The sequence below is a fragment of the Myotis lucifugus genome, unplaced genomic scaffold (assembly GCF_000147115.1).
Source record: "Myotis lucifugus unplaced genomic scaffold, Myoluc2.0 scaffold_61, whole genome shotgun sequence".
NCBI lineage: Eukaryota > Metazoa > Chordata > Mammalia > Chiroptera > Vespertilionidae > Myotis > Myotis lucifugus.
Genome location: NW_005871109.1, coordinates 796,875 through 824,486, shown reverse-complemented (window position 1 = coordinate 824,486; position 27,612 = coordinate 796,875). Strand labels below are relative to the sequence as shown.

The window sequence follows — 27,612 nt, the reverse complement described above, 5'->3', positions numbered from 1 at the left end:
TGATGCAGCAACAAAAAATATTTCGCTTTAAAATGAATGTGCAGAAGGCTCGTGCGTTCCTGTTTCATTGGATGACACGAATGATCGCAAACAAGGAACAATAAGCAGTTGATCCTGCAGATGGTGTGGAACCACCAGATGAAACAAATTCCAGCAGCAAGCTGTTCTAATGCCCACACGCGCGGACCCACCATCCTCCGGGCCTCCATAGCTCTGAAAACTAGACAGAATTTCATCACCATAAATAAACACTAATGATGGGTCCAAACAATTTTTGTTGAGTTATTCTGCAAAAAACAAAATCAATATGTCATTAGTTAGGACTCGAAAACCAAGATTGAATTGCAATGCAAAGCCACCGTAACTCCACGCACACTGATTTATTTTTTTCTTTTTAGTAAAGCATTTTTTTTCGAGGGCAAAATGATCATCATCAGACAGTATCTCGTCTCCTGGATTTCTTTTTTATTAGTCTTGACCAAGCTTACCATAATTTGAAGATCTTCAATGTCTTAAAAATCAACAAAAGGAGAGCTACGATGCTGTAGCTACTGACATGGAAAGATTCCCATGATGTAATATTAAGGGAAAATATAAAAATCATGGTGCAGAATAAGATATTCAGTATGAAAGCTGTATCTAATATATGCGCGCACACACACACACACACACACACACACACACACACACAGTTGCATATGCATAGTAGAAGGCCTGGAATGATACACCCCAAACTGTAACATTCTGGAGAAGGAGGCAGAAGGCAGGGTAGATGCTAAAGTGGAAAGAGCTCAACATTTACATTGTGTGCTTCTGTGGTGCTAATTTTGTCTACAATAAGCATGGATTACTCTGAAATTAAAAATCTAAAAAGGCCCTAGCCGGTTTGGCTCAGTGGAGAGAGCATCGACCTGCAAACTGAAAGGTCCCGGGTTCGATTTCGGCCAGGGGCACATGCCTGGTTTGTGGGCTCGATCCCCAGTAGGGGACATGCAGGAGGCAGCCAATCAATGATTCTCTCTCATCATTGATGTTTCTATCTCTCTCTCCCTCTCCCTTCCTCTCTGAACTCAAAAAAATATATATTTGAAAAAAAAATCAAAAATGTATACCAGGAATTTAAAAATTATCATGGAAGTTGTGGGGAGCTGCTGAAGGGTTTAGGCAAGGAATGGGTAGGTTGGGGGAGGTTGGGTTGGGGGAAAGCAAGAAGATACAGGAGACTAAGTAACCAGTGAGGAGACTGTGGAGGGGTTCACAGGCGGTGAACACAGTGGGTCTTGGGGCCTGACTGCTGTGAAGGGGTGGGAGACGGAGGAATAATGGCGACTCCTGGTGTCTGGTTCAGGCAGCGGGTGGATGTGCCTTTAGGCCAGATGGCACCGCTGGATGAGGATCAGGGCTCCGGGGTCAGATGAAGAGTTCAGTGTGGGACGTGGAATATATGAGATGACCATAGGAAACCCAGGTCATGGGAGACCCAGCACTGGCATTCGGGAGATAGGTTAGGTCTCACAAGTGACTTCATGATAAGCAACTTCTCTCAGTTATTCAACAGATATTTACTAGGAATGAATCAGGGAGACATTCTCAACAAATAAGAATGTCTCTCATGAGAAGTGTAAACCTCTCAGGACTTAGACATGCTCTCCCTGAAGATGTGTGAATGTGGGGTGTTTGTGAACCCAGTGAATCTTTCCTCTGATTAAAAGAGGGAACCCCAGGGAGGCCTGGGCTCAGGAGGAGGCTGCAAGGTTCCCCGGGGCGGCAGTGGACGGGGTGCCTCTGTGGCTGGTCCCTGTAGCGCCCAGGCCAACCTGGATCTGGCTGATCTCCTTCTTCTCAAGGGCCCACCACCCACCCACTCCTTCCTGGGCTCCAGGCAAGGTGTCAGATCAAAGGCTTTTTCTAATCTTTGGGCCTGATCCTGGAGACACCTCTGACCTCCTCCCAGTTTCCTCAGGGCAGTGGGATTTTCTGGGCAAGGTACTGAACTAAGAAGAAATCCACCAACTCATTCCAAATATGTTCTAGGCACCCACAGCCAGGCATGGCTCTAAGAACTGGGGCAGCCCAGCTGGTGTGGCTCAGCGGTTGAGTGCCAACCTATGAACCAGGAGATCATGGTTCGACTCCCAGTCAGGGCACATGCCCAGGTTGTAGGCTCAATCCCCAGTAGAGGGTGTGCAGGAGGCAGCCAATCAATGATTCCCTCTCATCATTGCTATTTCTCCCTCTTCTTTCCTCTCTGAAATCAATAAAAATATATTTAAAAAAAAAAAACAACTAGGGCAGAGCTGTGAGCCAACCAAGCAAGTCTCTGCCCTCCTGGAGCTCAGGGACCTGTTCAGTCAACAGCAAAACTCTTGCTTCCCCAGCTGGTGACATCCTGGGCTTTTCGGTGTGTAATGGGCAGTGGTGTGTGAACACTGCTGAGCCCAGGCCAGAGGAAGGGGAGGTAGATCCAGACCAGCTGAATCCACTCTGGGGAACATCCCCAGCCAAAGCCAAATTTGGACTATGGCAGTATTAAGCCTTGAAAAGAGTGTGATACCCTCTCACTCCCAGTGTGTAATTGAAAATAAAAACCCAAACAAATCTCAGAGTTTAGCAAGATCAGCAAAGTTCAGATCCTTCCCCCCACCCCCCCACCACCCATGATGACTTAATGCTTGCCTTCAAAATGTTAACGTTAGGTTCTTCCTCAAAGAATATTTTAGGTCCTTAGACGTTAAAGGTGCTCTACACACTGTCCAAAGCAAAATGGAGCATAATAACATGAGTGGCACAGGAGTGTGGGCCCCCCAGCTTTATTCTGGCCTCCTCAACCCAAGGAGTTTAATCCGGTGCCTGAGTCTCAACAGCAGGAAAGGCCTTGAGTGTGGCAATTGTTGGGGCCAGTTGTTGGCTGCATTGCAGCTCCTGCTACAGTCCAGGCCCCAGTCAGTATCTGGGCAGAGCACACAGTCTTCCCTCCAGGCTAGACACAATATGGAAGTCTGGCCATCCAAGGAGGAGTCCAGGTCAGAGCCTGGCTCCAGTGGGGGAGGAGATGGGCTGAGCTGCAAACCAGGCTCAATGGACTCATTGGTGCCCAGGACGCACCAGGCACACTGGACACTCAGCCCCACCTCCTGGGATTACCGGGGCTCCCTGGCTTGCCCACCCTGGGGCTGGATGGCTCCCACACCTGTGCAGGAAGAGCCTCAATAGCAGGTAAGTGAGGGGCAGTAGACAGTGTGACCATGTCAAAGCCCTTTTGTTCCCATGAGCCCAGCTCTCCTCACTAAGTGTCTGTGGTTTGTTTTTTGCAGAGCGATGAGGTCCTCACCGTCATCAAAGCCAAAGCTCAGTGGCCAGCCTGGCAGCCTCTCAACGTGTAAGTAACAGACAGACCCTGGCTCTGCCCTGCCCCTGTCCTGGCCTTGTCCTCAGAGCCACCCACCTAACGGCCACCCCAGGCCAATTGGGCCATTAAAGTCAGCAACACCTCTTAGATGGACAAACAGGTGAGGTGCAGTATCACAGGTGCCCCTATCTTCTCAGGGATGCAGGCTTGGTCTCTGTTTCCTCCAATGGCTCTAACACTGCAGAGGAATCAACTCAGAATAAGGGTTAACCAGTAGGTATTCACTTATGTTCTCAGCCACAAATACGTGTGCTCACTCTAAGCAAATCTGCCTCATGGGAAGCCAGGTTTACCCCAGGTTCCACTCTCAGTCTCCATCTTTTCTGTCTATTCTATCTCTTGGAGATTTCATTCTCCCATGCATTTGGTGACTACCGTTATGCTGATGGCTCCCCAAACTACCACTCCCCCAGGTAGGTACGTAGGTAGGAAGCTAAATCCATCCATCAATTTCTTGGACACCTCTCTGTGGATGGCCCACATGGACCTTGAATTCATCATATCCAAAATTGAGCCTGGCTGGTGTGGCTCAGTGGTCGAACATTGACCTATAAATCAAGAGGTCATGGTTTGATTCCTGGTCAGGGCACATGCCTGCATTACAGGCTCAATCCCTAGTTGGGGGTGTGCAGGAGGCAGCTGATCAAGGATTCTCTCTCATCAGTGATGTTTCTATCTCTCTCTCCCTCTACCTTCCTCTCTGAAATCAATAAAAATATTTTTTACAAAAAAAAAAAACACCCGAAACCCATCACTGATTCCTATTGGTGCTTCCTTCTGAGTATCTCACAAATCAGTCCTCACCTGGCCATTCTCCCACCATTAGTTTCTCACCTGGTCTACTCCAATTCTCCCCTCTTCTACGGCTCCCCCATCTGATCCCTCATCCACACTGTTACCAGAGTGATCTTTAAGAATTCAAGTCTGATTCCCTGACTCAGAATCCCTCCGTGACCTCTAGGATCAAGTCTGCACTCCTCAGTTCACCTGAGAGGACACAGGGAGCATCACACGCTTCAGCCCCTGTCTCCTTTTTGGGGGGGCTCATGTCTTACTGCTCCCTACTCTGCACCTCACTGCGGCCACTCTGAATCCCATGAAATTCTTTGAACAAGGCTTGGTATTACTTATCCTTTATGGGTACAAAGTCTGGAGCAGACAAAGTTCCCGGTCTAGCACCAGAAAATGGTTTATGAGAATGGCTTGGCTGGCCCCTCTGTGGAGCAGTCTGCTTCCACTAACGATGACATTGATGAAGATGGCAACAACATGGGGGATGTGTGAGATACTCAGTGGGAGAAAAGGCAAACACAAAATGGTAGGAAAGGAAGTACAAGGAAGACTCCAGCAGGAGCGGAGGGAGGAGGAGCACTCACACATGACCAGCTGGTGGCAGGGAAACTGTTGCCAGGCGCCTGGTGCCCACCTGTTTAACCATTCAGGAAACTAATGGCTCATCCCCTACTATGGGCCAGCCCTATACACAGTCCCCGCCCTTTGGAATGGCCAGCCAAGAGGGAGACAGACAATACACAGAGTTCTGCCACTCCAGGTCTGCTCTGCGCAAGTCCAAGTGGCACCATATGCACAGAATATGAATACTATAATGGCACTGTGCTAGCCTTGTGCACTCCAGGGGATAAGTGTCGTGGTGGGAACCCAGAGAAGGAGCCCACACCAGCCCAGGTCAGAGAGAGGTCATGAAGTCTTTGTGCCGGAGGCGCCAAGGGGCTGAGTCTGGAAGGCTGCTCCTTGCCCTGGAGTCCGGTCTGGTGGGACTGAGGCCCTGAGTGGAGGCCTGAAGACAGCTGACCACGGGCAGCGCAGCTGGCTGCATGGAGGCTTCTTCTAGCTTGCTGTGACCTCCAAGCCTTGCTCTGGATCGCCTCTGAGGAAGTTGAGACCAGAGTAAGCTAGCCCTTACAACAGGGGTTAGGAGCGCCAACCCTCGCACAGCTGATAGTCCACATATAACTTTTGACTCCCCCAAAACTTACCTACTAATAGCCTTCTGTTGACCAGAAGCCTTACCATTAACATAACAGTCGATTGCCACATAGTTACATGCTTTATTTATTGTACACCGTATTCTTACTATAAAGTAAGCTAGAAAAAAGAAAAATGTTATTAAGAAAATCATCAGGAAGAGAAAATACATGTCCTACAGGACTATATGTATTTATTGAAAAAAATTCCCCATATATAAGGTAAAAGTAGGCTTACGGTTATGAGTACGTGAAAAACTAAGTTTATTCCTGTATTATTATTGACTATTGTGTTATTTTCCATAGGAATAATGATAAACCTACTTTGCCCCACCCTGTTAAGTGGACCCGGGCACTTGTTATTCAAGGGTCACCTGTAGTTGAAAACCTGCCCAGGCTTGGAAGTGCCTTTCCATCAAGAAGCAATAGCGGCAGTGCCTGCTGCCCTGTGCTCTCGACTAGTGGGCGGGCATTTGCCTGTCTCACGCTATCCCACCAAACAACACTGATGTGCATTCACAAAGCCCTTAGCCCTCTTTGCATAATTCACATCAATCATGGCCACTCTGAATCCTGTTTGCTCAGGCTCTCTCCTCAGCTTCCCCCAGCTCCCAGGCTCCCAGAACCTGGATGCGAAGAGTTCCTCACCTCTGGTTCTCTGAACAGGCAGGGGCTCAAAGCCAGGAAGGGGTTGGGGGCATCTGGGCCACAGAGTTTGTGGATGACAAATTACACAGTTAGGAAACCTTACACCATTTTCCCTTAAGGAGCCTGGGTTTAGAAAGATGTAAACTGTAAGGCAAGATGGTTCAGGAAGGAAAGAGGGAGGAAGGGAGAGAAGAAAGGAAGCGGAGAGAAATCCTTTTACCCTGAGCAGCTACTATTTTCCAGATACCCTACGAGGCACATACTTTCCTTATCCCACGTAATCCTTGCACTAACCCCATAATAAGCCCCGCAAGGATTATGACCCTCACTTTACCGATGATGGGACTGAGGCTCGGAGGTGGTATGACAGGTCTGCCCTCAGCATACAGCTCCATCAGTGGAGGAGCTGGAATTCAAACAGTATCCAGCTGACTCCAGTGCCTACGCTCTCACTACAATTAAGTAACCATTCATTAGCCATTTCTTAATCAATCAAAACTTATAGGTCAATTGGACTTCTGAGCAGCATGAAATAGCAGTGTGACCGCCAAATTGTCTTACTCCCACCAAAAACAAACAAACAAACAAAAAACAGAGTCTTAACTTTCACTTACCCTGTGTCCTATCAGGGATGCCTGAGCCCGGCAGGTGTAGCTCCGTTAGTTGAGCATCATCCCATGCGCCAGGAGGTCTCAGTTCGATTCCCGGTCAGGGCAGATGCGGGGTTGCAGGCTCCATCCCCAGTAGGAAGCATGCAGGTGGCAGCCTATCCATGTTTCTCTCTCATCAATGTTTCTTTCTCTCTCTCTCCCTCCCTTCCTCCCTCTCTTTCTCTCTCTCTACCTCTGTCTGAAATCAATTTTTTTAAACTTAAAAAGAAAAGGATGACTGAAACATTTAGTTGCTTCAACAAACATTTTATTGGGGTCTCCAAAGGAAAGTACAGTGAAAGGTTCTTAGGGATCCAGTGGTGAGCAAAGCAGAGCTTCTCATGGAGTTTACAGTTTAAAGGGGGGAGAGACATTCACCAATGATGACAGATGTGACATGTCTGTGAAATAAAGACATAAGCTGCCATCAGAGTGTGTGATTGGAACCTCAACCCAGCCTGGGGGTGGGGGGAGGTCAGAGGAATCTTCCTTGAGGAAATGAGAATTGAGCTAAGAGTTAAGGAATCAATAGGAGTTAACTAGGTAAAGAAGCAACGCAAGAGGAGAACATTCTAGAAAGTCTAGAGAAACCATTATGTGCAAAAGCCCTGAGGAGGGAGCAGAGCATAAAGTACTAACAGGGTATATGGTATAACTATATCCAGAAATCAAAGCTGAGCTTGGTGTGGGGCCAACCCATGCAACATCAGGGATTTTGATTTTTACATTATGAGTAATGGGAAATCATTGAAGGGTTTTGAGCGGAATGACAACATGATCAGATTTAGGTGAAAATAACAACACTCTGGCTCCAATATGAAAAGGGTAAGAGGAGATGAGGTGAGCCCAGTGAGGAGGCGGTTGCAGAGGTTCAGGGAGAATTAAGTGACTTTGACTAGGGGGGTGGTGGTGGAGATGGGGAGGCGCAGAGACCTGAGAGATGGACAGGCTGTGGTGATCAGTTAGGTAAGGAGGATTAGAGAGGCAGACAGGGCAAGATGCATAATTATTGAGTTGGTGGGGCCTCTCATAAGATATGGAACATCAGATGACGTTCAATGGGAAGATCGTGAATTCAGTTCTGGATGGGATGTGTCGGAAATGGCTTCAAGATATCCAGTTGGAGGCGATCCGTACACAGTTAACTGTGAAGCTCTGAAAGTCCTGGGGGGGGGGGCGGATTATACACTGAGTCAACAAGGAATGGGAGACAGCAACATGGTTTGGATGAGAGAGAGCTTGAAACTAAGTCAAGGACTTCAGAGTGAGACCCAAGGAGCTCCAACATTTAATGCTGAGGAGGACTCACCTGCAAAGGAAACAGGAAAGGAATAGGCAAGAAACTGGGGAAGGAGGCCTGGTGTCAGGGAAGCCACGTGAAGAAAGCACCTGAGGAGAGAGTGCTCAGCCTGTGTCCAGTGTAGATGAGAAATCAAGTGAGATTAGAGCTGCAAAATGCCCGTTGGATTTATCAACATGAAGATCCAGTGGTGACCTCACTGGGACGCATTTCTGTAGAGTGAATGGGGGGAAGTAAACAGCCTGGAACAGGGTGAAATGTGCACAGGAAACGAGGTTATGGAGTCAGTGAGTACAGACAGCCAGTGACGTTTGCTGTGAAAGAAGAGACTGGGCAGGAGCTCCAAGGGGTTGAAAGAATCAATGGACCTTTTTTCTTCTTTGCTTTTCTTTCTTCCTTTCTTTCTTTTTTTAAGATTGGAGAGACTGTCTGAAAAATTGGGGGAAAAAATGTTTGGGCACCCTTCACCCATCCCTCAGACGTCCTAAGATAAGACCCCCAGCGAAACAGAATTAACTGATGGCAAACACTCAGACCTCCCAAACACCCAAACCCTCTCCATTCAGGGCTATCAGCTGGTGAAGGGAAAGCTGTTTTCCTTTGATATTCCCCAGCACCTACCCCATGTTCCCCTTCCCCCTTCCAAATCTCATTAGGAAGTCAAATTAGAAGCCTCCACGCAGCCAAGTTTTGTTTTGCAGACGCAGCCCTGCCCCCCCTCACTGAGCCCGCTCTCGATTGAGGTTAATGGGATTCCAGCCTCCCTCGGGCCAGCGGAAAGCCAGGGTGACCTACTTTGCCAGGTCCTGCCCGTGGAAGCTGACTTGTTTTTCAATGATCTTCATCTTTATCCACAGGACCACTTCTCCAAGGACAGCCACCAATGAACAAATTAGCTGCTGACTTGTTTAGCTCAATAAATCAAGCTGTGGCTCCCACAGCCCAGAGCGCAGGTAGAGACGGGAAAGACAAATTCTCAACGAAACCCACATCCGTCACTAGTTCCTCTGGCACTGGAATAGAAAATGCCCAGGGTTCCTGCAAATCAATTCAGAGTGTCCACCACCCAGGTCCTCTGGTCTAGTCTGGATGCGAGGAATTACTGAAACTCTTAAAAAGAAATTCTAGTTCTTTAAAAAATAAAATAGTAGAGATTGTATCTTAAAGAATTTACATTCCTTTTCACATAATGAGTTCCCTTAATTATTCCGGCCACTCTGTTTTGATTAACATTTGATTAGACAACGGTCCCTGTTTTAGAGACAGATGGTGAGGCGAGTGTATTGGAGACACGGTCACCCTCACCAGAAATCCCGCCTCTGGAGGTCCCGCCCCATAATCACCCAAGCCATAAGGTCAGAGGCATCTCTCGCCACGGCTGAAGGCACAGCACCCTCCCTGCTCCCAGTAGCACTTGCTCAGACCCACTGATGTCCTCAGGATTGTAAAGGAAGACTGGACCAGAGGATCTAATCAGCCAGATGGACCCGGAGCCCTAGATGCCTCCAGGTTATATACAGTTTTCCACGTCAGGAACCCTTCCTCCACGCACCCAGGATTTCAGCCTAGTGCATGGATAGAGCGCCCTCTAGTGGTATGATTGAGTTTCTGCAACACCAAAAGCTCTTTATTGAGGATTATTTGAAATACATGATGAGGAGACAGAACTCATCATATGAGTGACCTGAGTCACCAGTGACCTGAGTCTCATAAAACCCTTTATTGCCTCTTTTGTGGTGTTTTTGGAAGTTCTGTTTAGAAATGTTTCCTCTTATCTTTTGAGATTGTGCTATTTTCTTACGGATTTGGATTAGCTCTGGAGATGCAACAGATATTAACATTTGTCAGTCACACTAACTTAGTGTGACTAGAGGGAGACCTTTTGGCCAACATGTTATTATTTATCTCTAACTCAATGCTGCTGTTTTCATGACACAGATGTTTTTAGTTGGTGTCTAATTCAATGTTACCTCTGTGATTGCTTTTACTATTGCAAAGCTGAAAAACGAACTTTCTCTAACAGATCAGAAAACTTGACATTTTTTTCTTTGTTCTGATTGTTTTCTATTTAACACTGGATATGCGTGTGTGTGTGTGTGTGTGTGTGATATTAAATGTGAATATGATATTTTTAAATTGCAATTAAGTTAGCCGAACCCCACTTGTTGCACAATCTTTTCTTTCCCCCTAATTTGGAATAAATCTTCTCTAAAGTTCGTGGGAACTCCAGTCTGTGCCACTAATTTATATTTATTTCTTATCCTGAATATTGCATCATTTTAATTATCATGCTTTAGAACATATTCAGTATATGATATGACCACATCTTTGCTAGAAAGCTGATTAAAATTTAAATCCCACATAGAAAACTGAAACCAATATGGGGAAATGTGCCATATAAGAAAGCATGAGTAAGAATTTTAATTATGGTTTGGACAAATTAAAGAACTCCGATCATATCTAGCATTTCCTAAGGAAAATTTACGTATATTCTTATCCATTTCATTATTTTAAATAGCATTTTTATTATCGAAGTAATAAATACGTCGAGGTGATTTTTAAATTAAATTTGAAGGTCAAAGGAAGTACAAGAGCTTCACACTCATTTCTTAGATTAATTCATTTATTTCAACGACTCTTTGAGGAGAATCCACTGCGCGCCGAGTCCTAAGCCAGGCACTGGGATCTAGCTGTGCCCAAGACAAAAATGGCCCCCACTCTCTAGGAGCCCAGTCGGGAAGGTGGAAATCAAACAAGACACTCCATGGAAACACTGAGTTCAACATGCTCTGAGAAGGTGCACCGGGGTCCTCAGCAATTGCGGTGAAGTCAGGAAGCACTTCCCGCAGGACACGTTATGTAAGCTAGCGGTCGGTCGGTCGGTCAGGGGGTGAATTTTCCAGTCAAGGGGGCAAGAAAAGAGCAGGGTGTAGCTGAAGATTAGAAAGCCGCTCCTAGGCCCTTATAGATTCACATGTACCATATTACCCAGCCTTGGGTCAGGTGTGTGTGCAAGGATTGGTTGATGCCCGTTTCCTGCCTCCTGAAATGCATACCAAGGATTATAGGATCCCTCACTCAGGTTGCAGATTTGGCCAAAACGCATTTGCAAAGAACAGTTTGCATAAGTCCTTATAAAACTCAAGGTTCTTAGCTGGTAGCATCCATCACTGGGCAGTGTAGATGGATGGGGGTTGGTTTGGTTTCTCTAGCTCTGGATTCCTCAGTAGAGCTGCTTTTGTCCCCTTGGGTTATCATGGCGAATAGTGTGACCAGTGGGGTACGGGACATGAACCACTAACCTGACCCAAAGCCACATGCCCAGGGAGCTGGAAAGGTAATAGGTGGAGAGGATGGTCTCGATGGCAATGGAAGAGGAAGGTTGCTCTCCGAGGCGCTGCTGGGTTCCAGAGGCCAAGGGCCAAGGAGGGCTGGGGCGTACAGCAGCCCTGCCCAGATGCCAGTGTTCTCTGTCGGGCACTCATGGAAGGCTGGCCCCGGACTGTGTCCTCTCAGTCCCTAGGTGAGCAAGGCTGCAGCTCCCCGGACGCAGGTCTTCCAGGAACCAGGTCTTTAAGGAAGCTGCTAAAACCACTGACCTGCCTGCCAGGACACGCGGGCATGGGGAAGGAAACGGGCATGATGATAACAGCTCAGTGCCAGGCCCCGGGCTGAGTGCTGTGAGCACGTGATCTCCCTGAACACTCACAGTAACCCACGTGGGGATCCCCATGTTGTAGGTTTGGACACTGAGGCACAGAGAGGTTTGGAAATTTGTCCAAGGCTGCGCAGCTATGAGAGGCAGTGCCAGGATGCACCCGGGCTTCCCTCTCTGCGATGCCCACTGTTTGATCCCATCTGGCCTGCCAGGGCCCAAGGGGTCCAGTTCCATGGCTCCTAACCAGGCTGGAGTCCATGCTTTCCGGGGACAGGTGAGGGCAGCCAGAAGCAGCTGGTCCCAACAGAGGGACACAGGGACTCCCAAACAGCTGAGGTGGCCCAGCTGCCAGCTGGACTGAGCAGACGAGCTGGTCCCCAGCCGAGGATTCCCCGCGGTTCGCAGCCTGGGGGGGTGGCGTCAGGCAGAGCTGCCTTCCAACCTCGGCCCGCTGTTGTCGCTAAGTTCATGAACCTCTATAGACGCTTTGCGTTCTTCTCTACAAAGCGATGTAATCATTCTAACCCCGCAGGATTGTCCTGGGGGGCGGGAAATAAAATACCGCAGGTCTGCCACGCAGGGTGTGCCGACTGACTCTAATCCTCCGCCAGGCTCCTCGGTGGGCCGCCTGCCTGATCTCTACAGCCCTGGCCACTCCTAAGACTGCTTAGCAGCACAGGGACCTGGCTCTGTAGCCGGTCCCCGCTGGCCGACTGGAGAGCACGGCTGTGAGTCGGGCCGGGGCGGGGCCATGGAGGCAGCGGGATCTGGTGTAGATCGCAGTACAGTGAGGAAGGGGCAGGGTGGAGGATTCAGAACTGGATGATGAAAGGACACCGACCTTGCATGGACTTGGGTTGCGGTCTCCATTCTACCACTTCACTTGGTGACTTCGGACAAATTACATAACCCATCTGAGCCTAGGTTTCCACATCCATAAATTGGAGTCGGGTTTCCCGTTCTGAGGATTCGATGAGAATGTATAAGAAAGGGCTTAGGGCATTGTTAGCCAGTTTTTATTTGTAAAGTTCATCTCACATCCAACACAGCTGGGCTCACATGTAGCACAAAGTATTTATTCATTCATTTATTCAGAAACATTTACAGAGCATCTACTCCGTGCGAGGCACTGTTACCGGAACTGGAATTAAAGCCATGAAGAAGGCAGACAAAAGCCCTCCTTTCCTAGTCAATAAACAGCTAAACAAATAAATAAAGTAATAGTAAGTGCTGTGTACACATTAAAAGTGGATAGGCCCTAGCCGGTTTGGCTCAGTGGATAGAGCATCGGCCTGCGGACTGAAGGGTCCCAGGCTCGATTCTGGTCAAGGGCACGGGCCCTGGCCAGGGCTCATGCAGGAAGCGACCAATCCATGTGTTTCTCTCACATTGATATTTCTCTCTGTCTTTCCCTCTCTCTAAAAATCAATGGAAAAATATCCTTGAATGAGGATTAAAAAAAAAAAAAGTAGATAAGATGGCAGCATATGGTTCTCTCTACGTGTGGCCAAAGGATAAACCCAGGAGAGAGAATGGTGTAAACCACTCATGGCCAAAGGCACGGGGAGACCGAGAATCTGCCTTCCCGTGCCTTCATCCTTTACACCAGGCATGTCAAACTCAAAGGCTAACACGGGCCAAATAAACAAGGTTTAAGTTTATGTGGGCCTCAAAAAAACAAAAGCTTCCATTTTCATAGAAATAAATGTAGTTTTATTTCGATAGAGACATGCTGAATACAAAGGGCTAAAATAAATGAGTCATCATTAACATAAAATAATAAAACATTTTAATAAAAATTAATATTTTCTCTTGAACATTAACTTACCAGACACTGAATAACTGCACAAATTAATAAGCGTAACGCAAATAAACCTATTTAAACCTATTTTTCTTGTTCTCCAAAAGCAAAATATTTCCTGTTGCACACACCAAACAAGTCAGTCCAAGACTAACGATGTGGCAATCGGCTGCTAAAATATTCCCTGCTATTATTAGTGGAGAGAAATGGTGCGCCTGCGCCTAAGGCGTGTAAGGGAAATGAATGCAACACGATTCTAGTAATCAGTCATTAGCGAACGTTGAGGTTCATTATTAATAATTATGCATAACAGGATATTGTAAAAATTAAGTTACAAAATTATTATTAAAACGTTTCTTACATACCGTTATACTGGCTGGGCCGCAAAATTATTCGTTGTGGGCCGCGGGTTTGACATGCTTGCTTTACATGGTCTGGCCAGATGTCCCTCAGAGTGTGCACCCCTGGACCCCCTCATGTAATGGTCTCTGTTTGGTTTCCAGGAGAGCAGCACCCTCGGCTGAATTTTCCGTGGACAGGACGCGCCACTTAATGTCCTTCCTGACCATGATGGGCCCCAGCCCCGACTGGAACGTGGGCCTGTCTGCCGAGGACCTGTGCACCAAGGAGTGCGGCTGGGTGCAGAAGCTGGTGCAGGACCTGATTCCCTGGGACGCGGGCACTGACAGCGGGGTGACCTACGAGGTAGGCGTGTGCCTGGGGTGGTGAGTGACAAACCTTGCCCGCCTCCGTCCCGGCGTCCTGGACCCAGACGTGAATCTGGCCCGGGCCGTGTCCTAGACGAACTCACAGTGTGGCGGGGGAGGCCAGCGCGGTCTCATCACCACGTCCTCACACACAGTCTGATTTGGGCTCTGGACAGTGTCCGTGTGGCCAGTCAGGAGGGCACAGAGAGGGGATCTGCTAAAGAGCCACTCATGGGTGAGCAAGGGAACAGCAGGCGAAGGGCACTGCATGGAGGAAGCGGGGAGAGAGGGAAGAAAGGGGGGACTGGACCATATGCCGAAGGTTTCTGCACAGCCAGGCTAAGGAGTTTGGAATCTCTCCTGAATGCCAATATTTCTCAGATATGGTCAATACACCAACATCAAAATGGAGCCATCAGAAAACCAGTGGTAGAACAATCGAGAACAGGTGATGGTGACTGTGGTTTACGGGATAAATCCGGCCTACCACCTCATTTGGAAATAAAATTTTTGAACCCGGCCTCACATATTCGGTTACATGTTGTCTGGGGTTGTTTTCTCACTGTAACAGCTGAGTTCAGTCCTTGCGACAGACACGGTTTGGCCCAGAAAGCCTAAAATATCTACCATCTGACCCTCTGCAGACAAAGGTTTGCCAACGCCTGGGCTGGTAGGAAGAGCTCTGGATTCAGGCCAGCCCGGCTCAGCCATTTCCGAGCTGTGGGGACCTCTTCATCTGTGCGTAATCCCACCGTGTACGTGGGAGAATCTGAAAGTACAGACCTACAAATTTCCACGCACGACACATGGCCTGAATAGAATTCCATAACATAAATAGCAGTTAAACTTGTTAAATTCCTATCAATGTTTTTGTTCTGATCATATTACAATCAAATTACTTTGCAAGCAAACACACAAAAAATTGCTTTTGTGGTTCTTAACCAATTCTATTTCCCTCTCTCTGTATCTGTTTTTGTTGTTGTTGTTGTTGTTTTCCCCATTGCAGTCACCCAACAGGCCCACAATTCCCCAGGAGAAAATCCGGCCCCTGACCAGTCTGGACCATCCTCAGAGTCCTTTTTACGATCCAGAGGGCGGGTCCATCACTCAAGTAGCCAGAGTTGTCATCGAGAGAATCGCCCGGAAGGTACTGGGTTAGAGCTCACCCTGGCAGAGACCTTTCCCACCAAGGGTTCGAGGAGACAGTCCCCCTTTCTGCTTTAGAATCATGGGGTCCCTGGCATATCCCGGGATGTAGGATTCCTGGGCCTCCCAGAGTATCTAGTATGCAAATTATTCAGGTTTCATGATGAGTCCCACAATCAATTACTAATATCTGCCCCGGGTCAGGAATGGGAAGCTGTGACTTTATTGCCATTTTTTTTTCAGTCAGACTGTAAATGTCGACCCAGAACTCCGCCTTGTATACACAGGGTGGGCATTATATTTTACATCCTCCCTCCTCTTCCCCCTACCCGTTCCATTCTTCAATGTGAGCCCTCTGAGTAAAGCTCTCTTGCAGGGGGAACAATGCAACATCGTACCGGACAACGTGGATGATATAGTAGCAGACCTGGCTCCGGAAGAGAAAGATGAAGGTGTGTTGTTTCCCTTTGTTGCCAGTGGCAACCTAAATTGGCCCCATCTTCTGGGAAAGCAATTTGCTAACATGTTTTAAAAGCCACAAATACTTGTGTCCTTTGACTTGGTCATCTCATCTTTGAGAATTTCTGCTTGAGAGCTATGAGCCAAAGCCAGGCCAAGACTAAGCACAAAGATTCAGGGAACCGGTGAAGGTGTGGTCCTGGAATAAGCACTCAACAGCATCGGGCCTTTAAAATGATCGTGTCAATGGCATTTGCATAGGCCTCACAGTACTCAGGCCGCTCCCTGCTTTGGTTCTCGTACTGGCCTGTGAGGCAGACGTGGGTGAGTCCACTCCCCCAGCAAGAAGAGTGAGGCCCAGATCCCACAGTCAGGAGGGAGTGGCAGGGCCGTGGCCGCGGCTCAGGTTTTCTCATGGGATCTCCCTCACCTTTCTGCCACGGTTTCCTCACCTGGAAAATGGGGATCATAACAGAACCTGCCTCAGAGAGAGTTGTTATGTCTCCATTGGGATAAAACATGTTTGGTTCTTAGAATGACGTTGGCTCATAATAAGTGCTCAGTGAACATCGGCTGCTCTTATTCTTATCATGACACCCATGTGTGTATCGTGATCATGGGAAGATGAAGCAGCAACACACAAAAACCTGTGCTTCCCCCCATTGCCTGTGATGTGCCCACAATGTCTGCCACGGTGAGGGAAATGAAGACGTTCATTTGTTGAGGGGAAGGGATAGCAGGAGAATCTTTACTTGTTCTTAGGTTCTGTAGCTACCCGCGGAATGCTAAAATAAAGGTTTTAAAGGGAAGGGACCGGCTTGCTCCCATCCCAGGAGTACCAGGCTCACGGAGGCCGGCCAGGCAGCAGGGATTTTCTTGTCTCCCAATGAGCTTATCTGGGGAGAGGGCCAGTCTCAGCAGCCACAGGCTCCCAGGGAAAACCTGTCACCTACTCTTCCCAGATGACACCCCAGAAACCTGCATCTACTCCAACTGGTCCCCATGGTCCGCCTGCAGCTCCTCCACCTGCGACAAAGGCAAGAGGATGCGGCAGCGCATGCTGAAGGCACAGCTGGACCTCAGTGTCCCCTGCCCCGACACCCAGGACTTCCAGCCCTGCATGGGCCCGGGCTGCAGCGACGAAGGTGAGGAGGCAACACAGGCCAGCAGGTGGCGGGCAGAAGCTCAGGAGGGAAGGGTTCTGCCTGGTGATGCCGGCCCCTCATACCTACTCAGGCCGGGTCCGTAGTGGGGCACCAGGACCCTGGCTGCAGTTGTCAGTGGGGTCCACCTAGGTCAGTGCCCCATCTCTAACAGTGGCTCCAGGCCTCTGAACACAGAGCACATTTTATGACATCAAATGGATTATTGAGATTGACTGACCACCTGCCTCCTTCCCCAGCCACCAGAAGAAAATATACACACGTTACTGAAGAGCTAGCAAACATCTCAGGACAAATTACAGATAACAAACAGCCTGCTCTGGGCCTTAACTCCAGCCTATTTTAAAGAAGCAGATGAACAGGTTGGGCAAGATTGCACCTAGGTCCCTGGCCCTGATTCTGGGTCAGGACCCTCTGGCTCTCTGTCCTGCCTGAGCCTGAGGCAGAACACTGGCTTCCTTGTGTCAGGGCCTGGGGGATGATTGCAGGAATCCTCAGTCTCTCTCTCTCTCTCTCTCTCTCTCTCTCTCTCTCTCTCTCTGTGTGTGTGTGTGTGTGTGTGTGTGTGTGTGTGTGTGTGTGTCTGCAACTGCTCAAAGGTCAGGCTAGAACTACGAGCTTGCGCCCCTATGTCAGGACGGCTCAGGCTTCCAGATGGCGCTAAGCTGATTGCTGTGCAAAGGTCAGCTGCCTCCTTTCCAGAATACGATTCCTCTCTCTGTCTGGGCAGATCTCTGCTCGGTGCTCTGTGATCTTAACCATCTCAGAGGGGCAGTGAGGCAATGGGAAGGGAGAAGACTGAGCTGGTTTATGGCCGGAAGAAAACTGCTTCCAAGCTGGGGATGGTTGAAGAGAGCTTCCCGCACTGCACGTCATCCACTAGCTGGCTCTTCCTGGGGGGCAGCCTAAGCACCTCTCCTGGCCGCACTTCCACGGTGGTTTCTTGTTAACGGTGCCCACGATAAGACTCCTCAGAGGGGAGTGAATTTTAGGATATGCTTTTCTATTTCTGCAAGTCAGCCTGCTCTTTGTACCTGGGGTCCATGTTCCCCAGAGGCTACTCGACCCGTCAAATAAGGTTCTCTTGTGCCCACAGCAGGCTCCCCTCTGCACTGGTTATTTGGGGAGCATTTAGAACAGGAAAGAAGCAAGGACCCCTTTGGACATTTGGAACTCATTATATGACCTCACGAGTGTACGTTGTATTGTGCAACCACAATAAAATAGCCATCGTTAGGGTTTCTTCCTGATTATCTGAGCCAGCCCTTTATCCCAGGCCGTATCGTCTCTGCCCACGTCCAGGCACCACTAGGAGGGTCCTTTGCCAACGAAGATCTGGTCGTGTCACTCCTTAGCTGAAAACTCTGTGGCTCCTCGCTGCCCAATGTGCAAACTCCTCCGCTTAATTCACTGGCAAAATAGTTCTGCGGAGAACCAAGGTGGAGGCCTGGTGCAAATGAGCGCTCGGACACTCACCCCACGCAGTGGACATTGTACTGAAAACACGTTGTTAGTTAAGGCACCTGAGGATGTCTGGGGGACGCCTCTCGACTCCAACCTCTTCCTCTCACAAGACACTGGGGTTGGTGGTGAGGGATTCTTCCTGCTCAGGGTAACGTCTTGCCAGGTTATGGGCAGCCTGAATTGGGGCTTGCCAAACCCTGAACCTCCACCCATATCACACCGGAACATCATTATCTTATTTGGATGTACGTGCACCTTTAGTTAGCTTTGTCCCTGGGTCTAACGTGGGTACCAGCTATGATTTCTTGCTGTGCCACCAGTATCGTGTAGCTACACTGTCCGAAGGTTAAATGACAATGTGTGGGCACCACACATGTGCAGGTGGCAGCCTGTGGCCATGTGCAGGCTGGCCTCACACTCTGACTCCAGTCTTCCTTTCCAGCTTCATCTCCCAATACCACACACATACACACTCTCTGCAGGGTGTTTGCATAAGCTGTTTCCTGTACCTGAAATGCAAATATCCATTTCCCATCCGAGTTCACTCAGATGTGCCTCTTGTGTGAAATCTTCCCCAGAACTCCCAGAAGGGGTGACTTTCCCCCGGCTCCTATGCTCCCCAATTCCCTGGGCTTACCTCTGTCATCATATTTTCAATGCCTGGAATTATTGTCAGTCTCCCCCCCACCCCCCTCTTCCTCTCTCTGGAGTAGAACAAGATCCATATCTTACACCTCTTTTTAACCTCAGAGTGTTTGCCTAAGCATTCAGTGTCTTCAGTGACATGAATAAACGGAGAGATGGTAGAGGGATGACTTCATTTTCCTCTTTTTTAAACAAGAGCGTGCGCGCACGCACACACACACACACACCTGTGCTTCCAACTGGAGCAGCACACCACCACCACCACCTTGGAAACAGGACCACAAGCCAAGCTGGGAGGTTGGCTATCTTCTTCACCAACATCCTGAGTGTTTCCTACGGGATCATGGTCTTTGCTAACACCCACTCTTGGGAGCAAAGCCGTAGGTAGTCCAGGATATCAACATGGCCTTCCTCATTCTTCCTCTATGCCCCCCTCTCCTGACACACACAGACATTCTCTCTCAATTCCCCACCCAACCGTTTGCTCCCTATTAGTAGCTGAGGTCTTCTCGTCTTTGTCATCAACCTCAACTGAGGCATTGAGGTGCCTGCGGCCACTTAATATAATTTGCTCTTTGGGTACAAATCAGCCCTCAGGTCCTATGTCTCAAGGCCAGTCATGCTCTCTCCTTTGGGAACAAAATTCTCTCATCTGTATTTCTAGACTGGGAACTGACAGCTTACACAGTACCTCAGAATATGTATATACTAGAGGCCCAGTGCATGAAATTCATGCAAAGGTCAGCTGCCAGCCCGGCCTGCACCCTCTCCAATCTGGGACCCCTCAGGGGATGTCCGACTGCCAGTTTAGGCCCGATGTGGGATCGGGCCTAAATCAGCAGTCAGACATCCCTCTCACAATCTGGGACCACTGACTCCTAACCACCTCTGCCTGCCATCCTGATGCCCCCTAACTGCCCTCCCCTGCCAGCCTGATCGCCCCTAACCACCTCTGCCTTGCCCCTGCCACTGTGGCTTTGTCCAGAAGGACATCCGGAAGATGTCTGGTCTAATTAGCATATTACCCTTTTATTAATATAGTCATCCTTCTATCATCCAAGTGTCTTTCATATGCATTATCGTGGAGTAAGGAGTAATCCTCACTGAGTGCCCCATGTACCTGGAAAAGAGTATTTCATTTACTCTTAGAGACATTTCTGGTTTTAAAATGTAGACCTTTTATGTTCCCTTACATTCTCAACTGCCTAACTCCCCTTTGAAAGCCAGCTGGTTCCTTTTGATTCCTGCCCTTATGGAGTTGGGTCCCACGGGTCGTGTCTGGCGCGCCCCCTGGCGCCCGGCGCTGGGGCTGCAGCGTCCGCTCCGTGTGTTGCAGATGGGTCCACCTGCACCATGTCCGAGTGGATCACCTGGTCGCCCTGCAGCATCTCCTGCGGCATGGGCATGCGGTCCCGGGAGAGGTACGTGAAGCAGTTCCCGGAGGATGGTTCTGTGTGCACGCTGCCCACGGAGGAGACCGAGAAGTGCACGGTCAACGAGGAGTGCTGTGAGTGCGGGGACGCTGGGTGTGCGGGGCGGGGCGGGGGCCCGGCTCTGAGGCAACCAATGACTCCGAGGCCACTGGTCTCCCCAGCTTCCAGCAGCTGCCTGATGACCGAGTGGGGCGAGTGGGACGAGTGCAGCGCCACCTGCGGGATGGGCATGAAGAAGCGGCACCGCATGGTCAAGATGAGCCCAGCGGACGGCTCCATGTGCAAGGCCGAGACCTCTCAGACAGAGAAGTGCATGATGCCCGAGTGCCGTGAGTGGGCGTGGGAGGTGGGGCAGGGGAGGGAGACAAGGACAGGATGGGGGACCACAGCACCCCCTACTACCACCTCCATCAAGGTCGGAGGTGGGGTAGGTTCCGTTCCACCGTCCTTGCAGGGCACTGCTAGGATCAAGATGAAGGCCATAGCTGTGTGGACGTCAACCAGACCCAGAGAGAGTGGCCTCCTTTGAGGGACACTCTGAGCAATGCTGGGTGGCAAAATGGTGACTTTTGGATAGAATTCACCTGCAGCATGTTTACAGGGGCCCGGAGTATCTTTGTGAGGGTAACGATACATTCAGGTGGCATGTGCATTCCCCAGGTCATCCGAGGCCTCCCCACTCCTGTACATTGGCTTTGCCTGGCCCCATAAAACACTACACCCCTGCTCTGTGCACAGATGCACATAGGCTCACACATCAGTACACATATGTACACATGCACAGAGTACATACACATTCTAGGGGTTTCCGCACATGTCCAAAGATGCAACATTGCACCTAACTTTTAGTGTATGGTTCCTGGGGTGTGTGGGAGGTTTCTGTCTCTAATAAGACCCAATCAGACCCTCAGTGGTGTTTCAAGTGGGGACTTGTATATTCATATTACTTGTGTGTTCAGTATCATGTGATGTCAGGTCAGCCTCCAGCAGGGCCAGAGGAGTTGCAGGAGAGTGACAAGAACAGCAGGAATCTGCTGAGCCACTTCTTGCCCCTGGGGTTCACTTGAGTGTCTGAATCTACCAGTCAGTTTCACCTTATTCCATGGACAAGAGTGGGGACAGGGAGTGGGGGGCACAGGGATCAAAGAAAGCAAAGGGGGCTTATTCTCAGTGGCAAACCTGGCTCTCCGCCTAGACACCATCCCATGCTTGCTGTCCCCATGGTCCGAGTGGAGCGACTGCAGCGTGACCTGTGGGAAGGGCATGCGGACCCGCCAGCGGATGCTCAAGTCTCTGGCTGAGCTCGGGGACTGTAATGAGGAGCTGGAGCAGGTGGAGAAGTGCATGCTGCCCGAATGTCGTAAGTCCTGGCTCCCACACACCCGCCGTTAACCAGCCCTGTGCCGGATCACAGTGCTAGGTCGAAATGTCCAACCAGCCCTGTGCAGGAGCACAGTGTTAGGTCGAAATGTCCAACTGTTTGCTGGGGAGGGGAAAAGAGCTTGGATTTCCATCTCTGTGTGAGCAAAGTGGTTTTGGTTGTTAATCCTAAACCTGAGGATATTTTTCCATTGATTTTTAGAGAGTGGACAGGAGAGGGAGAAAGAGAGAAACATTGATGTGAGAGAAACACATCGATTAGTTGCCTCCTGCACATGCCCCAACTAGGCTGGGAATCAAGCCTGCAACCCAAGTATGTGCCCTTGACCGGAATTGAACCCTGGACCCTTCAGTTCGTGGGCCGACACTCTATCCACTGAGCCGAACCCGACAGGGCTCTGTGTTAGCAAAGTAATTTAAATAAGCGTCTATAGACGCAAGGATGGTTTCCGTTTTGGACACGTGGCAGTTAACTGGTTAAACTCTCAGTCAGTCTCCTCATTAGTAATGAGGATCCCACATCCATCTACAAAGCACACAAACCGCAAGTTGTTGTGTAGTCTAAACAGGAGATTTAGATGAAAAACCCTTTGCACAAGGCTCGGTAAGCCTTACTTCTTAGTTCTTTCCCTCCTCACCTTCATCCCCAATTAGCAGCTGTCTAACCAATGGATATTCCAAGCTTTTTTACTTTATTCCTCTTCCCTCTGACCATTTTATTTGTCCATGACCAAAGGGTGGACACTGAGTCAGTGACTCCTGTACCCTTGCAGCCTTGATAAGAAAAACAAGCCAAGCTCTCAAAAGCTTAGTGCCCACCCCATCTCCTCCCAAATCTGCGATCAGCTGTGTGCATTACACGGGGACTAATCCTGAGGGGAGAGAGCCTGCTTTTCTGGCTACTTTTCCAGGAGAGCTTCTCTTTTAGGTGTTGGAAAGTCAGACACACTTGGCTGTGATCTGCTTTTTGGCTTCCTCTGAAATGCACTTGCAGTCGTCTTTCATGCTCCCTCTCCCTTATGACTCAGGCTGCTTGCCCAGATTCAGATCTATGCCAGAAGCTCACAGAGCAAGGCAAGAGGCTCTGTACACATCCACAAAGTCCTCTCCCCACCCCCCCACCCCCACCCCGCAAGCCTTCTTGAGTCACAGAGAGGCCATAAAATGTAGGTTATGACCTGGGCACCAATCCTGCCCCTCCTGCTTACCAACCGTGTGGGCTGGATTCTTCTTCTGTGGAATGGGATAAGAGCACCTGCTCTCACAGGCTTGGTTTGAGATGTTCAAAGGAGAGTGTAAGTGGCGGTATCTTGTTTCAGACATGAGATGCACTCATGCCCTTCTGTGTCTTGCCAGCCACTGACTGTGAGCTCACCGAGTGGTCCCAGTGGTCGGAATGTAACAAGTCATGCGGGAAAGGCCACATGATTCGAACCCGGATGATCCAAATGGAGCCTCAGTTTGGAGGTGCACCCTGCCCAGAGACTGTGCAGCGAAAAAAGTGCCGCCTCCGGAAATGCCGAAATCCATCCATCCAGAAGCTGCGCTGGAGAGAGGCCCGAGAGAGCCGGAGGAGTGAGCAGATGAGGGAAGAGTCAGATGGGGAGCAGTTCCCAGGTACTGCTCCCACGTGTGAGGCTGGAGTTCAGGGAAATGAAGCGGGGGAAAAGCAAGGGGGTCTTAAAGAGCTTGTAGGAGTTTGCCAGTTAGAGCAGGAATAGTAATTGCAAAGGCACAGAGATACCAAAGAGTGTGGTATGTTCAAGCAAAAAATGGGACGCAGATGGAGCAGAGTACAAGGGGAGCGGCAGGAAACCCGGCTGGAGCGGTGGGGACCAGGCCAGGAAAGGTCTAGTGGCCCGCTGAGGATTGGAGACTTGGTTCTGTAGGTGAAGGTTTTAAGCCAGAGCGACTTTCACAGACACGTTGAGTGGTTTGGAGGAGGCACAAAGCCAATTATTAAGTTTTGTTTGTAGCCTGGGAGAGAGATTATGTGCCCCCTCCTCCAGCATAACTTGAGGGGGTTTTAGGACTTAAATCTCCCCACCTGAGGCTACACTGCTGAATAAGCTGATCCCAGCCAAGACTGCAAAACCATCAGTAAATCCATGAGACAATGAGATGGGAAGATCCATGGTTCAGTCTTGGGTGCAGGCCAATGGATGGTCTTTGGATTCCCTAGAGTGAGTGAGGAAGGTGCCTGCATAAACGTGAAGGTTAAGGGTATGTCGTTGCACTGTTTTTAAAAGCACAGCTCACATTAGCCTTTTCTTCTCTCTTCCTTAAGGCATTCCATCTAGGGCGATGAGAAATGCACATACAAGGAGCTATCTGACAGTTCATGATCTTTCTGATAGCAAGCTGCTTGCACACCGAAATGCTGTCTGTTGCACATGGTAGTCGGTCGGCTAGTCAACACTCATTTGAGCCCCACCAGGTGCCAGGCAGACACTATGCCAGGTTCTTCTCCTCCATGAAACTCAGCATAGTATTGAAGGATCATAAACGTGACTGGTTCTACAAAGCAGTCATATGGAGAAAGCCAAGGAAATTTTTTTTTTAAAAAAAGATCTAACCTTATATCCGGGATTCAGGGAAATTTTCTTTGGGAAGGGCACATTTATGTAGGAAGAATAATAAATTACACTTGCGTTTACTTAGTATTTGGGAAGGAGGCTAAATACTTGGGGAGCAAAGCATAAGAGAAAGAAGTGATTAATTGCAACTTGCATCGTTGCTGCCTTCAGAAGCCACCCCAAACAGTAGCTACTTAGAAGTCATGTATTAACATGATTCTGTGCTCAGTGACTTGGGCTGGCTCAGCTGGATGCACCTTCTGTGGTCCAGCTTCAGTCCTTCGTGTGGTTACTGTCAGCAGCTGGCTCACCTGGGGCTGGAAGGTCTACACAGGCCTCGCCTGCATTTCTGGGGCCTCAGATAGGGTGGCTGGGGCCCCTCCACAGGCCTGCTCCATCAGTCTCACCAGGCTTTCTTATGTGGCGTGGAAGGTCCCCAGCAGCTATTTTTCAAGCCATTGGCAAGTCATATAATCAAGCCCCGATTCAAGAGGTGGAGAAGCAGACAGCCCGGTGATGGGAGGAGCTGCAGAGTATTTGCAGTCTATCACCTAGGAACTATCAGTTCCTAATAGGGACTCTAGCCATTATTTAATTCAACAACTCATTTCGTACAAGAGCAGAGGAGAAGCCCAGACAACCAGATGTGACAGCTGTTTGCTAGAATTCAGCACCCCTGTGCTGCCCCAATGTCTGCTGGCCTAACCCGGCTTCTCGTGCTTTCAGGCTGTAGGATGCGCCCCTGGACAGCCTGGTCGGAATGCACCAAACTGTGCGGAGGGGGGATCCAGGAACGCTACATGACTGTCAAGAAGAGGTTCAAGAGCTCCCAGTTTACCAGCTGCAAAGACAAGAAGGAGATCAGAGCCTGCAACGTTCACCCTTGTTAACAAGGGTCCAAGTATCCAGGGCCCCGCTCGAGATGCCAGAGTCACCGGTGGCTGGATCGTTTGTTTGCTTGTTTGTTTAAGGCAATTTAAATCGTGTATGCTAGTTGTCATTTCCGCCGTGTCATTCGCCCAGTGGTCTTGTGGGTGCCAGGGACATCCTTTCTGTATACTTCTTGGTGGGCACAGGCTGAGCAGGGCTCCCTCACCCTCAGCCGGTCCTCCTCCAGCACGAATGTGTCAGCCACCCTGTACCACACGGAAATGTGTCCCCCGAGAGCATCCACCCGGGCGCAGGGCAGAGACGTGGCCTCCAGGAAGAGGCAACTGTGTCTGGAAATGACTCTGTGCCTCAGTCCCGGGGTGCAGCAGGAAACACACCCCTCAGATAAAGAGAGCAGATCCCCTCATTCTCTCTGGCCCGCCCTCTCTTGCAAGAAGCTATGGTTTGCTCATCTCTTTTCCCTTAGTGGAGCGTGAGGTCCCTTGTTGAGTCTCCTGGGTCATCAATAGTTCTTGGGGAAGACGGAGACGGTAGACAGGAAGAGGAGCATTGAAGTTGGATGGCTTTCTTCTTTCACTGAGAAATTCCGAATACACTTCTCTTTCCTGATACTGGTTCCTGATAGCCCAAAGGAAATGGTGGCGGGTTTATCTGAATATAAGGGTGCCGGTTCTTATACCTGATGCACAGGGTCACTATGTCTAGAAAGGATTTTTGCCTTGTTTTAAATTGTTTTTTGCCATGATTCTCCTAGGAAGCCAGTCTTAAGACGTTTCCAGTACTAGGTCCTCACCAGAACCAAGGCCCAGGCAGCAAAAGGGGCCTCACTAGCAATCCCAAACCTGAGTTTTTAAAAATCTCCCAACATGCATCTAGACCTTTACGTTTTCAAACCAATTCTAACATATTTTACTTATGCAAAACAAACCTTTTGCTGAGTCTCCCCAACACCCACCACGCCATTCTTCAATAAAAATGTATCTCTGTATTTTAAAGAGGTTTTTTTAAATCATAAAATGTTATATGTAAAGTTTTTTCTTTCTTCTGTAGACAGAAAAGGTGTGGCTAAGACATTTAGAAGATAGGAATCTAGGGAGAAGAGAATATGACAGAATCAAGCTGGGCAAGAAAATCTGCTGAGAAGTTAAGCCTAGGACAGCACTCCACCCTGGGGTTCTGGTCCTGGGCACACCCGTAGGGAAGGCCGTGGTCTCCATCCCCTCCCCAGCACTCAGCAGCACCAAACAGGGAGACTTGACTACCAAGGATTAGTGTAAAAGGACATTTTGTTGAATCCATTGGCAGTTCTTATTCATTTATTATTAAAATTCATTTTGTTTCCGTTGCAGGTCTTTTTCATTATGCTTTATCCAAATATGTATCATGAATGAGATGCATACAATGCTTTGAATACACTATTTTAAGAATTTACATTAAACACATCAGGATATTTTCAAACACAACATGTAGTATATGCTATAGCCCTGAGTCTGTATTATTTTCTTTAACCCAAGAGGGACTGTTCAATAAAAAACTCATTTGGGTCTGTCTTTTGTGTTTTTACACGAACGAAGTGTCAGAAGGTTGGGTCTGTTTACGGTTGTTATCCACCTCAATCCTATTCAGCTAAGGATGTGGATTTTGCTTCCTCATTCTGGAGGCGCCATTATTGTCACATCTTTGAGTTCCTGGAGCTTTGTTTCCAACATCATTGTTGTGGCCCTTTAATAAACCGCTTTCTCCCCCTACAAAGGAAGGTAATATAAATAAGAGGCTTAGCCCTAGCTGGTTTGGCTCAGTAGATAGAGCATCGGCCCACGGACTGAAGGGTCTGGGTTTAATTCTACCCAAGGACATATACCTCAGTAGCAGGCTTGATCCCTGGCCCTGGTCGGGGCACATGCGGGAGGCAATTAATCGATGCGTCTCTCTCACATCGATGTTTCTCTCTCGTCTCACCCCCTCCCTTCCACTCTAAAAATGAAAAAATATCCTCAGGGTTAACAAACAAAAACAAAAAAACAAAAAAAGAAAGAAGAAAGAAATGAGGTTTAATTTTCATTTGGACAAAAATAAAAGTAGATACAGCATCTGCTCACTTTGGCGCTATTACTCTTCGCTATCTAGAGGCACGCTTCCTCTCAACCCATGAAAGTCAAAGTTCCTTAAGGTGGTGATTCCTAAGTAACTCAAAGGACAAGCCACCCCAGTGTCTCATGTTATTTGGTCCCTATCGGGTACACTTTTAATCCTAATTTTGGAGCATTAAAACCAGGTAACTGGTTAATGGCTGAGAA

The 27,612-nt window shown here is 49.0% G+C and overlaps 1 protein-coding gene across 2 annotated transcripts in view; it reads left to right on the top strand.

Annotated features, from left to right (window-relative positions):
* SPON1 (spondin 1) overlaps positions 1 to 26,861 on the top strand; it is a 251,717-nt gene extending 224,856 nt beyond the window's left edge. The window contains exons 7-17 of one of the 2 annotated variants that reach the window (XM_023754511.1): positions 3,315 to 3,379; positions 13,955 to 14,156; positions 15,165 to 15,305; positions 15,548 to 15,592; positions 15,681 to 15,756; positions 16,726 to 16,908; positions 20,372 to 20,542; positions 20,630 to 20,797; positions 21,664 to 21,828; positions 23,205 to 23,465; positions 25,151 to 26,861. In XM_023754511.1, coding sequence (XP_023610279.1) covers positions 3,315 to 3,379; positions 13,955 to 14,156; positions 15,165 to 15,305; positions 15,548 to 15,592; positions 15,681 to 15,756; positions 16,726 to 16,908; positions 20,372 to 20,542; positions 20,630 to 20,797; positions 21,664 to 21,828; positions 23,205 to 23,465; positions 25,151 to 25,314 — 1,641 coding nt within the window. In that variant the 3' untranslated portion in view covers positions 25,315 to 26,861. The remainder of the gene's footprint in view (positions 1 to 3,314; positions 3,380 to 13,954; positions 14,157 to 15,164; positions 15,306 to 15,547; positions 15,593 to 15,680; positions 15,757 to 16,725; positions 16,909 to 20,371; positions 20,543 to 20,629; positions 20,798 to 21,663; positions 21,829 to 23,204; positions 23,466 to 25,150) is intronic. The other variant, XM_006089580.3, reaches the window with a different exon arrangement.
* The last annotated feature ends 751 nt before the right edge of the window (positions 26,862 to 27,612 follow it).